Below are 18,249 nucleotides of genomic sequence, written 5' to 3' on the forward strand. Positions count from 1 at the left end.
GTAATCCGGCTGGAATCATGTTGTCCCGAACGACTCTATTTTCGAGTCATGCCTCGTGCAGAAACACTATTCTCAGGTAATGACACTTTTATTTACTTGTTTAGTGCCGTTGTAATACATCACAACTATTGACACTGCACCTCAGTAACTCGTAGCTATGCCGTTGCTGTGACCTCTGCAGACTGCCCATGCACTGATCTATATTTTTCACCGGTTATGCAATGGAAAATAAATAGACATAGGGTAACCAATGCAAGAACTAGATTTATTTTCAATATTGTTTAGAAATGTCAAATCGATTGATCCATCCGTTTTTGTTGCATAACATCTATTTGACAATACTGGATGTATCGGCTCTTTCTCCTGTCGATGTAAAGTTACAGTGAGAAGCTTTCTGTAACGTTAACCAGGTTGGGGGAAACCACAAATTTGCGTATAATACGTAAACTAGCCAATTGTACGCCAACTGGAGTGTGGATTTGTTACTCAATAATGTCAGAAGCGCTTATAAAGTAACTTTTGCCATGCGTTATCAAAAGTTACATTAATTTATATGAAGGTGATTTTTTTTACCAAGAAATGTTACTCAAGTGCAGGCTCCTTAGAAACTTGATGTAACGCTCGCTGCTGTAAAAGTCGTACTACCATAACTTAGGCCACATATACTGGAAGTGCTGCATCATTTTTCTGTAGTTTCCCACATGCAAATAAGTTTTATTTTTGTAGTTGTAGGAAGCTTCATGACTTGGGCTAAAAAAAGTTATTTCAGTAACAAATGTATATCCAATTTGGCATATGATAGGTAAGTTTTTATATTATATGCGAATTTGTAACTTTCCCTGACATGATAATGAATTCTTAGCAGGCTGCCTAGAGCTCTGACTAGAACATACCTACAGTTGTTTAGCAATGTATTTTCCTGAAAGTTGCAAAATTTTGCTTCCATAATGAAGCCATCATATTTTACAAAAAATTCATCAACTGCACATTATGTCGGATACAGTTGTACCAGTAGATATATTTTGCACCTCATGTTTCTGATAGCCCCAATGTTCATCTTTGTCTGGTGGGTAGCTGGAGCACCCTTGTCAGCTACAATATGAAAATGTGGAATTCTCTGACACTTGTTAAATAATTGGTGTCACTTATAGCTTTTAAACTGTAGTCTTTACTTATGTAAAACAAAGATACGAAATGACATTCATTGATGCAAGTTTGCAGATGGTCACTACCTGGTAATCTTGATCTATAATCAATGTCCGATTACTCAGAGTATCCCAAATTCCATAACCCACTGATATGGTCCAAAGGATTTTGACTATAGCAGGGTTTTACTGTATAAATAAAGATTGTCAACTAATGAACTTATCATGTATGATATTTATTCAGAGCTGTTCATTAAGCTCTCATTTATAAACTTGTACATGATCACTCAAGTCTATACTTATGATTTCCCATTTGAGCAGATGTTATCTTTTATCCTGCAACTCGCACTGCCATTGTCGGAATACACCTGTCACACATGTGTGTAAACACGGATTGAACAACAAAATGTTGAAGTTTACAATATCAATTATATAAATACATCTAATATATTAGATTAGTCAACTCTTGGAGCTGTTCAAATCACCTTTCATCAGTGGTCCATCTCCTTAATCAGTTCTTGTTATTGCAAGTTTGGGAGAATTGTAAGGGTTTGAGCTGCATTGTCCAATTGCTAGCTTTAGTGGCTGTATGGTTGAGTATTGTGACATTGTGCCGAAGTGTAGCAACATTGAGCAAGGTCAGTGCTTGGGTGGGTAACGGTTCCATGCACCTCTGGTACACATTACAGTTAGTGGCAAAAAACTGGCCCAGTACCCTCTAGAATGCTTTTAACTACAGACGGCATGGGAAGCACAATGTTACTGGAGACTTCTTGGGTACTAGGGGGACGGTAGTGTATCCGTTTGATGGTGCCAGTTAGGACCCATGACAGCTCCAGGACGAAGGTAATTGGTGATTGAGGTGATGCAACATGTCATATGGTAATTTCAACTGCATATACCAATTCAGAAATTTTACAGCTAAATATGAAAGATTTTTTCCTTACTTCTTCAGGTGCTGTAGTGAAAAAGCTTCCCAGAGTAAGCATGTCGCCCCAGTACCAAATCCAGATGAAATTCACGATGATCATGACCGGGCTCTCCCTGTTCAGAGGAAAATGCGAACCAAAGTCACTACACCCCTGTTAGAGGTCATGTTAAAGAGAATTGAAAAGATACTTGAAGAAAGTATGCCTATAAAAGTATTTAAGAAATACACCTGGGCTAAGGATGGTAAGTCTGTGCTACGCTCAGGTAGTTGTTGGGAAAGATATGTTATCATACAATACATGTAGATGTATCAAGTTATACAGCAGTGTACAATTCTTTTCAAAACGATCTAAGTTAATATTGGTACATTGTTGAAGAAAACATGAATGCTAGATTCAAACCAAAATATATTTATCCAATCTTTATTGCTGTGCAGATTGTATTTGATTGTCTGATAATGAGACAGGTTTTTAAGCTTCCAGAAAATTTTCGGGTGGGAAGAGGGGGAGCATATATTCACTGCATTGTCGGTCTTTTTGAGTCCTTTGCATAATTATGCCTACATATAAGAAACAATTATGACAACTTGGTTATACATTTGTCGTACAAAGGGGATGTGCAGTGTGCCAAATTCAGGGCCCTTGACCCCTCAATTACAGAGTTATTGCCCTTTGTTAAATTTTTGTGACAAGAGCAAAACTTTCAATTGTTTGCATTTAAACTAAGATAATGGAACTTGGTGGATATATTGATCATACTAAGACAATGTGCAGTGTACCAAATTCAGGGCTCTTGACCCCTCAGCAACACTTATTTCCCTTTGTTGAAAATTTCTTGTCCAGAGCATACTTTGCCCAGTTAAGCAAGAACCATAAAACATGATCATGACCCCACAATCACTGAGTTATTGCCCTTTTTTTAAAGATATCTTGTTCAGAGCATAACTTTGCTTGCATTTAAGGTAGGATAATGAAATTTGGTGTACACGTTGATCATACAAAAACAAGTGCAGTCTACCAATGTAAGGGCCATAACCCCTTGAAATTTTGTGTTTGGACCATTACTTTGCCAGCATTTAAACTAGGATATTGAAATATGATATATACACGAGTCATACAAAAACAAAGTACAGTATAGCAAATTCAGGGCCCCACAGGACAAAGTTATTGCCCTTTGATATACTTTTGTGTCATGAGCGTAGCTTAGCATGCATTAAAACTAGGATCATGAAACTTGTGTATACAGTGGTCATGCTAAGAGAGTGAGCTATTTACCAAATTCAGGGCCTGCAACCCCTCAATTATGGATTTACTGCCCTTTGTAAGAGTTTGTGTCCAATAAATTCATTTTTGGGAAGCATTCATCAGATTCCCTGATACTCTTGTTTAATAAGTGTTCAGAATACTTTTTAGTCAAGGATTGATTTTGACCTTATGGTAATATATATTTTGGGCAAACTATTCATAATATAGTATATGATGTAATATAGGCTTCTCCGAATAGCATTCTAGAGAAACTCCTAAATTTGCCCCAAATATAGATTCTGAAAAAAAGGTGTGTAAATATGTTTTATTTCCATTTGATTTTTTGGAAGGTCTGAGAAAATGTTGGTTTCCTTTCTTAATTTCAGAAGTCTCAGAATATGGTAGTAACTATTTATCTGTAATTCTTTATTTACAGGTATGTTTAATCTCAAAGAGGATGCAAAAATATATTTTGATGTCAGCAAAAGGATCAGTAATGGTGATGAATTCAGCACATTCACACGGAAAGAGCTATCTGTCTACAACCAGGTATATCATCAACACCATTTATAAATTAGTTCTACATTTACACATAGTGTTATCTGTCTGCTTAACTACTGATGGGACAATCATCGGTTATGATCAATAATCGTATTGTTTAACCTCATTTGATACGATAATTGATTGTAATTTTCCAGAATTGATTATTAGTACCTGAATATTTTCTTGTTTTTGGCAAAATTAAAATTCCAATTATACAGAAAGATGCCAATTGCTAATAAAAGCCAATCTTAGGTTAATTTTAGGTGACATATTTTAGTGTAAAGTTACCAAAGAAAGGAAACATTGCTGTCACAGAGAATACATTAACTTTCTATGAATATAGAACAATCAATCAGCTGATTATGTGATCTATTAACATCAAAAAGCCTATCTGATAAAATTAGATTTCTTAAATAAAAATTTCTTGATGTGGATGTAAAAGGACATCTCATACAATTGTCTCAAGTCTGGATTAGGTTTTTATGATCACATCTATGTACTGTATTAAGAATCTAAAATTGACCTGATTATCACCACTGTTATTTTGTAGTTGCCACTGGAGATGAAAAAAGCCATTCCAATAATTGTGCTGTGTGGCGCACCATTTGGATTTTTTTTCCTGCCACTGATGTAAGTAAATTTTCATTGGTTGTTTTATTGATTCTTCATTAAGTAGAATTTAAGTTTTTTTTATAATGAAAACCATTTTAAACCACAACAGCAAGTAGAATGTGAAGTATTTTGTTTGACATAAATGTTGATTTCCTCATTAGTGACTTTGTATTGAAGATTCCTGTCTAGTCTTATCATTAATCTGGTGGATGAAATGATGAAAAAAGTATTTACATGTTTTAATACTAGTTCATTTTTAATGGAGGTTGTCAATGAATAGATTACTTTTCCAATAAACTCCCACCACAGATACATTTCCACATTAGGTAGCAATAATTTTATCAGTTTTTTATGCTATATACATTTCATTAAGAATACTTGAAACATCTTGATGATTAAAGTTTCATCAAACAATAATGTGAAGATTTTTAAAGTTTCAAATTTTTGCAGTTATTTTTAATGTTTGAAGCTGATGTTTTACTGCTTTAGGTTTGTGTTTCCTCAATACACTTTAACGAGCCACTTCCTCACGGATGAACAACTACGACAAGTGCACACTAGGAGACTGTACTGGAGATTACACTGTTATCCCAATGTAATGGATGGTCTAAAAATACAGATCAGAATGATAACAGACCAGCAACAGGCTTATAATGGCCTCAAGTCAATCATTATAAAGGTATGATGTCCTCAAGTCTATCATTATAATGGTATGATGCCCTCAAGTCTATCATTATAAAGGTATGATGCCCTCATGTCAATCATTATAAAGGTATGATGTCCTCAAGTCTATCATTATAATGGTATGATGCCCTCAAGTCTATCATTATAAAGGTATGATGCCCTCATGTCAATCATTATAAAGGTATGATGTCCTCAAGTCTATCATTATAATGGTATGATGCCCTCAAGTCTATCATTATAAAGGTATGATGCCCTCAAGTCAATCATTATAAAGGTATGATGTCCTCAAGTCTATCATTATAATGGTATGATGCCCTCAAGTCTATCATTATAAAGGTATGATGCCCTCAAGTCAATCATTATAATGGTATGATGCCCTCAAGTCTATCATTATAAAGGTATGATGTCCTCAAGTCAATCATTATAAAGGTATAATGTCCTTAAGTCAGTCATTATAAAGGTAATGAGATGAAAACAGCAAGATGGCCTATTTTTTATCATTCTTTGTCGGTCATCATATACTGTGTTTGATGTGTTGTACATAAACTTTTCCTTTAAGACACTCCTCCTGTGTAATGCCTTGGTGGATTTCTCCAAAATTTGATCAAAAAATCATTGGGGCAGGGAATCATTTCTTAAATTCAGAAAGTTTAATTAACCCCAAGGGACCTGGGATTGGATTCCAAAAACAAATTAGATAATACTTTTCTTCAAAACGCTTGCATGGATTTCATTAAAATTTTATCAGAATTATCATTCATCAGGTCTTAACTTTGTCAATACTTGGTCAACCTCATTCATCAAACACTCCTTGGAATGATAAAACATTTTTATTAAATGTAATCTATGGGTCACAAAGATATGTGTCTCCGAGAATATTAAAAAACATAATTTAAAAAAGATAAGTACAGTTTTCCCTTATCAGGAGTTAAACTATTGTAATTATAGAACATAAATATAGACCATGGGTTGAAAATGTATGCCAAGTCCATGTGGTTTTAATCATATCCTGTCTTTGGGATACCCAATGTTCTCCTGTGTATATATATTGTTATAGAACCCTGTCTTAATGAATACCCAATGTTCTCCTGTGTATATATATTGTTATAGAACCCTGTCTTAATGAATACCCAATGTTCTCCTGTGTATATATATTGTTATAGAACCCTGTCTTAAGGAATACCCCATGTTATCTTGTGTATATATATTGTTATAGTACCCTGTCTTAAGGAATACCCTATGTTATCTTGTGTATATATATTGTTATAGTACCCTGTCTTAAGGAATACCCTATGTTATCCTGTGTATATATATTGTTATAGAACCCTGTCTTAATGAATACCCAATGTTCTCCTGTGTATATATATTGTTATAGAACCCTGTCTTAATGAATACCCAATGTTCTCCTGTGTATATATATTGTTATAGAACCCTGTCTTAATGAATACCCAATGTTCTCCTGTGTATATATATTGTTATAGAACCCTGTCTTAAGGAATACCCCATGTTATCTTGTGTATATAAATTGTTATAGTACCCTGTCTTAAGGAATACCCTATGTTATCCTGTGTATCTTATTTGTTATAATAGTGTTGTCAATATCGTTAATTTATTGTCTTGATCATTTTGCAGACTGAACATGGTTGTCCAGTATATGCAGATGAAATTTTACGAACTGCACGAGGGTTTTCCATCGATCACTCAACTAACAAATTTTGGGCCATCAAGAGACGTTACTGGGTAAAGTTGAATAACTTTTAGTTTTAGACTTCAATAGATAGAATGCTGGTCTGTAGTGAAGGACTCCATACACCAATCATACATACTTTAGGATTATAGAAGAGGGATTAGGATCACTCACTCCTCCTTTTCATTCAATGCAAAATATGTCAGTCTATTTGTAGCTGAAGAATTAAAATGATTTATTGTTTATGGGGATCATTCCTGTAACCGCCGTAGTTTTAAAACTGCCTACAAATCTGGACCAAATCTGGCTGATTGGAATATTGAATTTAAACTGTGTTTTATTTGGTTACAATAACACATATACATGTACAATACAATGTATAGTAGAGTTTATAAACAGACTTGTAGTTTATATTGATTTCTTTCCTCTGAAATGTCGGCTTAAATATTCAATGTAGTGGGATTTGCAAATACAAATGTTCTGTTTTATATACGATAAAGACGTTGTAAACCCAAAGCTAAAGAGTAATGGACAGTAATGTATATTCTGAAATTGATGGAGATACATAGATTTATGAGTTAGAATATTTGTATGTTGAGATCTGTAAATGTCCAATACTAAATTTCTGATGCAGTGTATTTAGATCTGTGCCTGTAAAAAACTGGAGGTTATTGTCTAGGTGCAGTTATCTCCCTTCTCAGAATTTCTGACTGTGCCTCTGTGTAAAAACCGCAGTCTGGTGCAGGAGTTTAAAACATGGATGTCATGAATCTGTTAAAATCTGCATTTCCTGTAAATTATCATTTAAATTATGAAGAATTAATTGTCTTTTGTGTTAGTAAACTGAGGAAATGTGTTTCATATTTTCATACTGGTATTTAATAAAATTCCTAATTTTGTTATTCAACTTCAATAGGTTTTTTATGAAACTATGTTCCCTCTAAAACCAGAGATGGATCCTGTAAATTAAAACAAGTAATGATTCTATTCAATGTTGTCTTTAATTTCCAGTGGCAGTTGGCAAATTCCTTTGGGATGGGTCGGAGTCATGTGAAAGTGTATAATCAGATCATGGCAGTACACTATATAGATATGTGTATAGTGAGGGAAGGCTTAGAGAATCTAAGTGACAGGGATCTACAAACGGTATGTAACCATGGAAACAACATGTGTTTTTCTACTTGTTTGTGCATGTTTAACAAATTAATTGTGATTGGTAAAATTGAATATCGATCAAATAAATTATCTAGAGAAATATTGGAAAGATTTTTTTGGTTTTGATACATGGAACTCTTTCCTTGAGCATGTTTGATTTTAAGATGCTTTAGAAGAACAGAAGACCATAATGGAGTTTGACTGTTAGAGTTGCAAGATAAAATATTGCTGCTTGTCTCCTTTGAATTTGAAAATTCAAGGTTATTATTCCTTTTTCTGGAAACACTTTCAATGATTTTACATTTTATATGTAACAGAAAGAGACATTTTGAATTTGGCCAGACATAACAGTATGTTGTTGTGATCAAAGTAACCTGATGAAACTTAAAATGTTTTTTATCATTGCAAGCTCCTATGATGATAGGTGCCAAGATCTCTCAGGTAAAAGGTGCAATAGTATTGTTAATTTGATGTTGACATTTAAGTATAAAAACGCAGGTTTTACATCAGTGTTTTGATTTTTCTTATTTTTACAGGCATGTTATGTTCGTGGGTTAAATGCAGACGGTCTGACACGTGAGGAACAAGAAGATTTCATGAAGGAGTGGCTTGAAGTGAGCCTCCATACTAACAGTAAGTAGGCTCCACTAATTGGGAAACACCTGTCAAAAATTTTAATGGGTTGAGGTACGGTTCGGTGTTGTCCGTCTGTCCAACAGCTGTTACTAGTTTTCAGACATTATTCGGTACCTAATCATACTGGTAAATGTTATATATCAACATCTGATTAACTACTTCTCATTTTTGATTTGCAGGTGATAATATAAGTATGCTGTTACACACCATAGTGTTTCTGAACTTTGATGCCCCAACAAATGTAAAACTCATGCCACGATGGTTTTGGAAGAAGAGGTTAAGGATACCGGAGCACTGATAAACTAGTAAAGACTTAACAATTTGTAGGAGAAACAGGTTTTTGGCTGGAAACCAGATATTTTGTGTCTGCAGATCGGCTCAATACCATGTCGCTGGCAAATCCAGAACATTTTACAAGTTAAGGAAAATTCTAGGGTGGCATACACAATATACACAATTTGAAATATTTGAAAGTTTTTCATTACTCCAATCATAGGTTCTTATCAAAAACTTGATTCCCTAAAAGAATGTTGACGAAACAAGGCCAGTGGAGACTTAGGCCTAATCTTATTGTTCTTTCGGCGTTTATTGACCCTCAATACTCCAGGGAATGCAATCACTTTAGTTCTCTGTACCCCTAGAACATTGTCATAGCAAAACTGAAGGTTCCATGTTCAACACCTTGTGAACAAGACATACTAGTTTGATTCTTGATGTACATCAAACGAATCTTGAGGTAGCATAACAGTATATTAAGTTGGGTGTTAATCTTCAAAAGGAGTGTATCAGCCTGTGATAGGTCAGTCTTTCCTCCTGGAACCAATCAGAATACTTCGCTTGTGCCTTCTATTTTGCCATGACATGTTCCAGGGGTGCAGAAAAAACAAATTGATTGTAACCCTTGGAGTATCGAGAATGGAGTTTATCTAAACCACATGGATTTTGCACGTAAAAAGAATTCTGGTTCTTCAAATAATTTATAATATATAAATACATCTTTTTTTAATTTCATTTCAATAAAAATAATAATGATTTTTCTTTGAATTATCTTATTTATTGAATGTTAGGAGTATTTATCTAAACTTTGATTATAACATTTGGTAATTTTTTATAACAATATTGATGTTCAGCTCAAAACAGACAATCCTATGCACTAAACAACTGAACTCTGTACATGTCATCAACACATTAGTACCAGTTTCCTGAAAATTATCAGATTGAAACAGAAAATTCAGTCCTTTCCTGTTGATTGTGTTTTCCATGGTATATCTGTTTTTCTGATACTCTTAATTTGAATGCATATTTTTTGAAATATAGAAAAATATTTCAGAGTGTACTTGAGAACATATCAGCAAATTTTTTATAGATCAGCTGAAAAAAATCATAATTCTCATATAATCTTTGATATTCAACAGGAAACAGGGAGTTTCCAATGATGTTTTGTCTACATTGTATATTTTCTCAGATATACAGAAATTTTAATCTATTTTTAGATTTATAAAGCATTTATTGAAAGCTATTAACAAGGAAATTTTTAAAGAACAAAAGACCTGCAGTGTATAACGCTATTAACAAGGAAATTTGTAAAGAACAAAAGACCTGCAGTATGTAAATCAGATTGTTGCTCAAGGCTTTTGTCTGTAAGTATACGACTTACAGCTTTTAGACAAGTACTACATAAAATCTATACTGAAATCCAGATTAACTGCTTTCCTGATCAACTGTCGTTTTGATTCATCATATACATGTATTGTAAATCAATTTCATTTTCATCTTTCAATGAAAGAAAAAATGATGTTTTCTAGGAATAAAAAAATGTGACTTTAATGAAATATTATAAGATTTACAGATTAACTTATTTCATAGTCAAACCACCGACTGTTGATACAGTTAAGGAGCTATAGAACAGATTAACAACCAATATAGATAGAGAAGAAGCTAAATATCATATTAAAAGTTCATTTTGTAGGTCCTGTTGCTGAACAATGTAGTTATCCGACAATAAGCCCACCCATATCTTGTTGTTCAGCAGAAGTAAACAAATTCTTTTTTAATGCCATGCAATGGCCCAATCCCCAACTCTGAATCAGAACTGATATCTTCTGTGTTAAATACAGGATACCTATGTAGTGTGAAGTCCTAGATAAGCTTTGTTTTCACTCAAATGTAGCTATCACATAAAATAGTCTGAAATTTAGAAGGATATGATTTCAGAAAGACGTATCATTAAGTGTTATGATTCTGGACAGACTGTAGCATGACATTTATGGCTGAGAGTTGATTGGTGTAAATGAGAGAGTGTAGAATGAAATGTTCTGTGTAAATAAAAATTGTTTTGTGTGATATTCTGAACTGTTACTGATTAAATGTATATAAACTCTATTTTGGTTTTGTTTGTCAATGTCCTGATAATTATCTGTCAGCAAATTAAAGTCCTCATTATTCATCCTCGATACTCCAGGAGTTACAACAACTTTCGCTCTGTGCACCTTTGCGACATGTCCTCGATACTCCAGGAGTTATGATAACTTTCGCTCTGTGCATCCCAGGGACATGTCCTCGATACTCCAGGAGTTAGGACAACTTTCGCTCTGTACACCCTTGGGACATGTCCTCGATACTCCAGGAGTTACAACTTTCGCTCTGTACACCCTTGGGACATGTCCTCGATACTCCAGGAGTTATGATAACTTTTGCTCTGTGCACCTTTGGGACATGTCCTCGATACTCCAGGAGTTACAACTTTCGCTCTGTGCACCCCTGGGACATGTCCTCGATACTCCAGGAGTTTTTTTTTTTTTTTTTTTTAAGTTTAGAAAAATATTTATTCCCTCAGCAATTAATTTGGAGGAGGCTGCCAGGGTTGAGGAGCCCTGGGATCAGCCTCCGTACAGATAAGTGCCATCACGCAGGATGCCTCTCATTCATCATACAAACACACTTCCATGTAGACACTTACATGTAGCCATTAGAAACAATAAATATTTTGGTAAACCTAATATAAATAGACAGACATAACAAGTAGAAATATTTACATAAACAACAAAACATGGTAAACAAGCAGGACAGACATACAAATAGGTTGTACAAGTGACATTCTAGACAAGAGATATCAAACAGATAGACTAGATAATAGACATAAAACAAACAAAAACAAAAACAAAAAACAAAAAAACAGTGTAACATAGTACAGTGCTAAAAGAAATGTGATACTTATCTATTTTGATTTTTTTTAGGAAAGGAACAGGAGTGTTGACTATCATTACTAAGTAAGCAGCTTTTGAGAGAATTATGTGTGAGGATTATATTCTAATAGAGTTGACCATTTTCTCCAAAAGGTTTTAAATTTCTCGAATTCATTTTGATTTTTCGATATATACGTTTGCACTTGATAAGTTTCCTTAATCTCATTTAAAAGTGCAAGTATAGATAAGCTATTTTTAAGACATTTTGTTTTATATATATAATATTTAATGATTAAACTTATCAGATTGTCAACTGCATCCTTTGTTTTATCATTGCTTAAGAAACCAAAAAGGAAAGATTTCTTATTTAATATAAAGTTAATACGAAAAATCTGAGACAGTCTCTCAAAGCTAAGTAACAGTCGTCTCACCTCTTGACAATCCCACAAAATGTGTTCAATTGTTTCTCTATTTGTTTTACATAATGAACATAATGAGGTATCAGATAAACCCATTTTAAACAACACAGAGTTGGTAGTCAAAATGTGGTGATTAATTTTATATTGAAACCATTGAAATTTGGTATTTTTAGTGACTTTAAAAGGAAGTATGTAGATTTGTTTCCATGTGTCATCATTAATATCGTAGTTAATCCATTTTAATTTACCTGTGGGTGTGACATTATTTTTACTTAAAACATCATACATGTCTCTGGCTCCCTTCTTACTTTTTAGGATAATTTCTAAACTTAATGGAATATAAGGATATTTTATAGATACGTGTTCATTATTTTGTTGGTATTTGTGTAGTGCTTTTGCTATTACTGATGTGATTCCATGATACTTTAGAAAGTTGCACCTAATATTATATTTATGTTTGAAAACTTCATAAGAAAGACACTTACCATTATCACCAACTATATCATTTATAATCCTTAAGCCTTTTTGATACCAATCATTGTAGAATACAGTTTTATGTGCTATTTTTATATCATTATTGAACCATAATGGAGACTTCAAAAAGGATTCATAGTTATTACTACTGCTAGACTGAATTACTTTCAGCCATGATTTTAGTACATCTTTCCAAAATATATTTTTAGTTTTCTTAATGTTGTCATGAATTAAATCACTTCCACAATTACTAAGTATATTACTGTTTAATTTAGCATGAAGAATATTTCTCCACTTGCCTTTTCCAAAATGTAATCTACGAATCCAAACAGATTTTAATGAATTTATAAAAGAAATAATATGTATCATTTTTAGTCCCCCATCTAAATATTCTTTAATAACAATGTCTCGTTTAACCTTATCAACTTTACTATTCCATAGGAAATGGTATAATTCTGTGTTAAGAGTCTTGATAAAGGTTTCGTCAGGATTTGGAAGTGAAATAAAAAGATGATTTAGTTGAGAGATTACCAAAGTTTTAATTACTGTTAGTCTTCCAATTGGAGTAAGTAGTCTTCTACTCCACATTTTAAGTATACTTTTGATTTTCACAAGTTTTTTATCATAGTTTAATTTTGTTATTTTATGCAAATCTACATCGAAGTCTATCCCTAAAACCGAGAACTTTGTATTTCCCCATTGTAGTCTCCATTCAGGAAAGAAAGTATCATTACTATATTTTTTACTTCCTATCCATACAACCTCAGTTTTTGATTCGTTTATTCTTAACCCTGATAGTTTTGCAAAAAAATCTAACTCCTTCATTGTTTCTTTTAATGATATTTCTGTACCATCAAGAATAACTGTGGTATCATCTGCATATTGAGATAATAAAATTGGTTCCCCATCTATTGATATACCTTTTATTTTTCTATTATTTCTGATTCTAAGGGCCAAAATTTCAGCACACAATATGAATAAATAAGCAGAAATAGGATCACCTTGTCGACAGCCTCGTTTCAAGTCGAAAAAGGGAGATAAACTACCACCTTGATTTATTGCAGATTTAGAATTATTGCGCAAAGTCGTTATCCATTTTCTCATACTAGGTCCGAAATTAAAAAAAAGTAAAACTTCATCAACAAATTTCCATGACACAGAATCAAAGGCTTTCTCAAAATCTATAATAAGTAACAGGCCAGGAAGATCAAATTCTTCTGCATATTGCATCATATCATAGATTAATCTTGTGTTTTCTCCCATGTACCTCCCACTAATAAATCCAGTTTGATCCATATTTATTAATTTATCTAATACAGTCTTAATTCTACTTGTGATCACTCCAGATGCAATTTTATATACAGTATTCAATAGAGAAATTGGTCGCCAGTTTTTAAGAAATTGCCTAGGTTTATCTCCCTTAGGTAAACATGTAATAATGCCCTGTTTCTGTGTTATAGAAAGTTCGCCAGTTGAGTATCCAAAATTGATTGATCTTAATATAAAATAACCAATATTTTTCCAAAAGCATTTAAAGAATTCAACTGTAAATCCATCTGAACCAGGGCTTTTGTTATTTTTCATTTTCTTCAAAGTCGCAGCTGCCTCATGATATTGAATAGGTCCTTCTAACATATTACATTCTTGATCATTCAATTTTGGAATCTCAACATCTTTTCTAAAAATTGTGTTTAAATCAACCCTCTCTGTATTATCATAACGATCATATAAAGATTTATAGAATTTGGTAATTTCAATTAAGATACCATCTTGGTTTGAAATAATTACTCCATCATCTTTTTCTATTTTAGGTATGATTTTATTAGTAAAATTTCTTTTTTCTATGTTGCAAAAATAACTTGTCGGTTTTTCCCCATCCTCTATCCATCTTGCCTTTGATCTGATAATACTACCCTTAAGTTTCTGTTTTCTGCTCTTTTCTAAGTCAGCCTTTTTTAACTCTAAGACATCTAATGGTATATTTTCCCTAGCCTCTAGCTCTGCTATTTCTTCCCTTAGTTTATTTTCTATTTGACCTCGTTCCTTTTTCTTGAAAGAGGAGTATGAGATAGTTTTCCCCCTAATTTCCATAAGTAGTGTTTCTAAAAATAGCTGATCATTTATTATAAAGTTTATATCATTATCATGTATTTCATCAAGTTTAGCAAAATTATAGACTGGTATAGCTTATTGTTTTTTTACTTCATGTATTGTTGATTTTACAAGGTCTAAATATTGAAAGTCTTCTAAGAGTGAGTTATTAAATTTCCACAGACCTTTCCCCTTTTTGAAATCATTGAATTTTATCTTCATTATTGGCATTGAATGGTCAGATCTATAACTAGGTTCTATATTTACTTTCTCAACACTAGATAATAGGTTTTCCGATATTAAAAAAAAATCTAAACGGGCTTGTTTCCTAGGGTTTAGTTTCCTCCATGAGTATCGTTTTCTATCAGGGTAATGTTCTCTATACACATCTGTAAGATTATAACTCTCCATAATTTGTATTACCTTATCCCTAGACCTTGGATTATTGATATGCTTATAATTTTCATAATCTATGCTAGGTTTTAAAACTAAGTTGAAATCCCCACATATTATCTCTGATTCGTTACCGAAATCCTCAATAGTGTTTGCTATGTTTTCAAAAAAATTTGGTGTATCTGTGTTTGGAGCGTAAATTGTAATAAGTGTAATCTGTTTTCCATCAATAGCTATATCCAATGCCAAAAAATTCCCAGTATCGTCTTTTTTCACTTTAAAAACTTTATGTTCAAAATTATTATTTAACAATATTGCAACCCCTCTTGAGTTAGAAGAAAAGGAACTAAAAAAACAATCATATCCCCATTCTGACCTTATTCTATTTTCAATCTGATGCGTGAAATGTGTATCTTGAATACAATAGATCTTGTATTTTTTACTTCTAAAATATGAAAAAACGTCTTTTCTTTTATCCTTATTCCCAAGGCCCTGGCAATTAGCTGAAAGTATATCAATTGTATCCATATTCAATAATGATAGTTTTAATTACTGATTGCTTACTAAAGAGAAAGAACATAATCTTGAAATGTTTTAGAGAAGGTAAAGAAAATTCAGCACTGACACATGTTACAAACATAAATAACACAAAAGAAACAAACATAAATAACACAAAAGAAACAAACAGATTATAACATCCAATACTTATCAAGAGTGACTCCCTCATAGTTAAGCCTGCAGCTATGTTAAACTATGACAATTTAAGGTTTTATTTTAATAAATAATGCATTTGTACTGTACAGGATCCGTACACTTCATGTGCGAAACATATCTCTCAGACTACTAAGATATCAAAAGTTATTTTTCATTAGTATTTAAGCAAAGGGCATACGTCGGAGACTAAGCATCAATATTAAACCCCCATCATGCTAATCGCATCGATGGATAATTGATGAGCAGATACCAGAGAGCTTGAGATATCCTGTGTTTATACATATACATTATATATTACAGGGAGATGCTAACATTTTAATACAATGCCTTTCTAGGATTAATCTGGGTTATTAGTTGCAACTAAACTCCCTTTGGTAGTTTATGTATCCCTGTAACAATTATGTTCATAGCATGATAGAGGTTAAAGAAAGTGCAGTCCAGAAGCACACATGCACGTATATTAACCACACGTGCGCCCGCCCACAATCAACATTCCCATCTACATAAACAGCAACCATCAGAACAACTTACAGAAAGAAATATTTTAACAGCTAACCCGGCCTTTTATACATGTACATGTAGACAGAAACAGCAAATCAACGGACACACGCTCATGTAGCCAATAATATCAGGATTTCTTTTGAAAACACGGTATATAATGTCAGTTTTCACAACATAAATACATGTACATTTGTAAGCGAAAATGGTAATAAAGTCATGTGTAGCTAGAGGATACTCCAGGAGTTACAACTTTCGCTCTGTGCATCCCAGGGACATGTCCTCGATACACCAGGAGTTATGATAACTTTCGCTCTGTGCATCCCAGGGACATGTCCTCGATACTCCAGGAGTTACAACTTTCGCTCTGTGCATCCCAAGGACATGTCCTCGATACACCAGGAGTTATGATAACTTTCGCTCTGTGCACCTTCGGGACATGTCCTCGATACTCCAGGAGTTACAACTTTCGCTCTGTACACCCTTGGGATATGTCCTCAATACTCCAGGAGTTACAACAACTTTCACTCTGTGCACCCCTGGGACATGTCCTCAATACTCCAGGAGTTAGGATAACTTTCGCTCTGTGCACCCCTGGGATATGTCCTCAATACTCCAGGAGTTAGGACAAATTTCGCTCTGTGCACCCCTTGGAACATTTCATGGTAAAACTGAAGGCACTAGTGAAGTAATAAGATTGGTCTAGAGCAGGTTTCAGGATGAAAAAACTGACCAATCACAGACAAATACAGCCCTTGAAGATAAAGGAGAGACACCCAATATCTAAGCCAGTACAACATATTATGTGACCATGAGATTCGTTTGATGTACATTAAAGGATCAAACAAGTCTTCTCATCTTATCTACAAGGTGTTACACTCGGAACCTTCAATTTTGCAATAAAATGTTGAAGAGGTGTAGAGAGCAGAAGTGATTGTAACCCCTGAATTATCAAGGATGTCTTTATTGGACTAATTCTTTAGAATGAAACTGCTGACCTCATCTCTTGAGAAATTTTATAAAAAAGTATCGTATTGATTTGATGATTGTTTAAGAAACTGCATGCAGTTCAGGATTGAGGGGTTCATTTTTCTCCAGTGTTTGGGGAGGATATAAAAAGATTTGATGAACAGACACTTCAAAAATGTAACTTACATCTGTTTCATTTTTCCATGAAAAGTTTTTCAGTAAAACTATAAATTTGAACATTTTACAGTACTACACCATGTTGATCAAACGGAAACATTTAACAAATAGGTTAGAATGACTTGTAACTGGGTCAAAATGAAGTTCATTCAGCTTGAAAATATTAAAAGACAGAAACACTGATTTTTTTTTATCAAGCATATTTAATCTACATACAATTATACACTGAACCATGAACTACAGGAGATGATAAACATTAGATACTTGTTTGTGTTGTGAGAACAGAATTCCAGAAATTTTTACCTTAAGTGTCTGTCATGGGACACAAATTGATGATGTACATAGTAAGATGATTTTGTTAAAGTGGTAAGGATTGTGTAACCGCAGTTGGAACACTTCTTCCATCTTTTCTTTTTACCATTATGAAGGCAACAAATTGGCTTTTATAGAAACAAATTATTGTTATCTGAAGGGATCCTTGTATCAGCAGTGTCTATATTTTCAATAAAAGTATTGATTTCTACCTACACTTCATTTAAAAAGGGAAGTTTCAATCGTTGAAGAAACACAAAGGAAAAAGGAAGTGTGTTCAATTGACGATCCACAGGATTTAATTGGTCTCTCAATGTCGGCTTCAACACTCTGCTTTGGGACACATGCATGGATATAAAGGGCCAATGACTAGAGGAAAAT

General features: G+C 33.4%; 1 protein-coding gene across 1 annotated transcript; it reads left to right on the forward strand.

The window, feature by feature from the left end:
- On the forward strand, nucleotides 1-11,018 carry LOC132549902 (LETM1 domain-containing protein 1-like). Its single transcript, XM_060213878.1, has 9 exons — nucleotides 1-76; nucleotides 2,101-2,318; nucleotides 3,756-3,868; nucleotides 4,413-4,492; nucleotides 4,964-5,153; nucleotides 6,791-6,898; nucleotides 7,857-7,991; nucleotides 8,537-8,633; nucleotides 8,816-11,018. Exons 1-9 carry the CDS (start codon nucleotides 18-20, stop codon nucleotides 8,932-8,934), a joined length of 1,119 nt encoding a protein of 372 aa, XP_060069861.1. The 5' UTR covers nucleotides 1-17; the 3' UTR covers nucleotides 8,935-11,018.
- Nucleotides 11,019-18,249: the final 7,231 nt, after the last annotated feature.

This window comes from Ylistrum balloti, unplaced genomic scaffold (genome assembly GCF_031769215.1).
Source record: "Ylistrum balloti isolate Yb309-2 unplaced genomic scaffold, AGI_CSIRO_Ybal_v1 Utg370090, whole genome shotgun sequence".
Classification (NCBI taxonomy): Eukaryota; Metazoa; Mollusca; class Bivalvia; order Pectinida; family Pectinidae; genus Ylistrum; species Ylistrum balloti.

Coding starts and splice junctions, on each gene's coding strand:
- LOC132549902 (XM_060213878.1), top strand. CDS start 18: ATGTTGTCCCGAACGACTCTATTTTCGAGTCATGCCTCGTGCAGAAAC. Junction 77..2,100: donor TGCAGAAACACTATTCTCAG/GTAATGACACTT, acceptor TTACTTCTTCAG/GTGCTGTAGTGAAAAAGCTT. Junction 2,319..3,755: donor ATACACCTGGGCTAAGGATG/GTAAGTCTGTGC, acceptor CTTTATTTACAG/GTATGTTTAATCTCAAAGAG.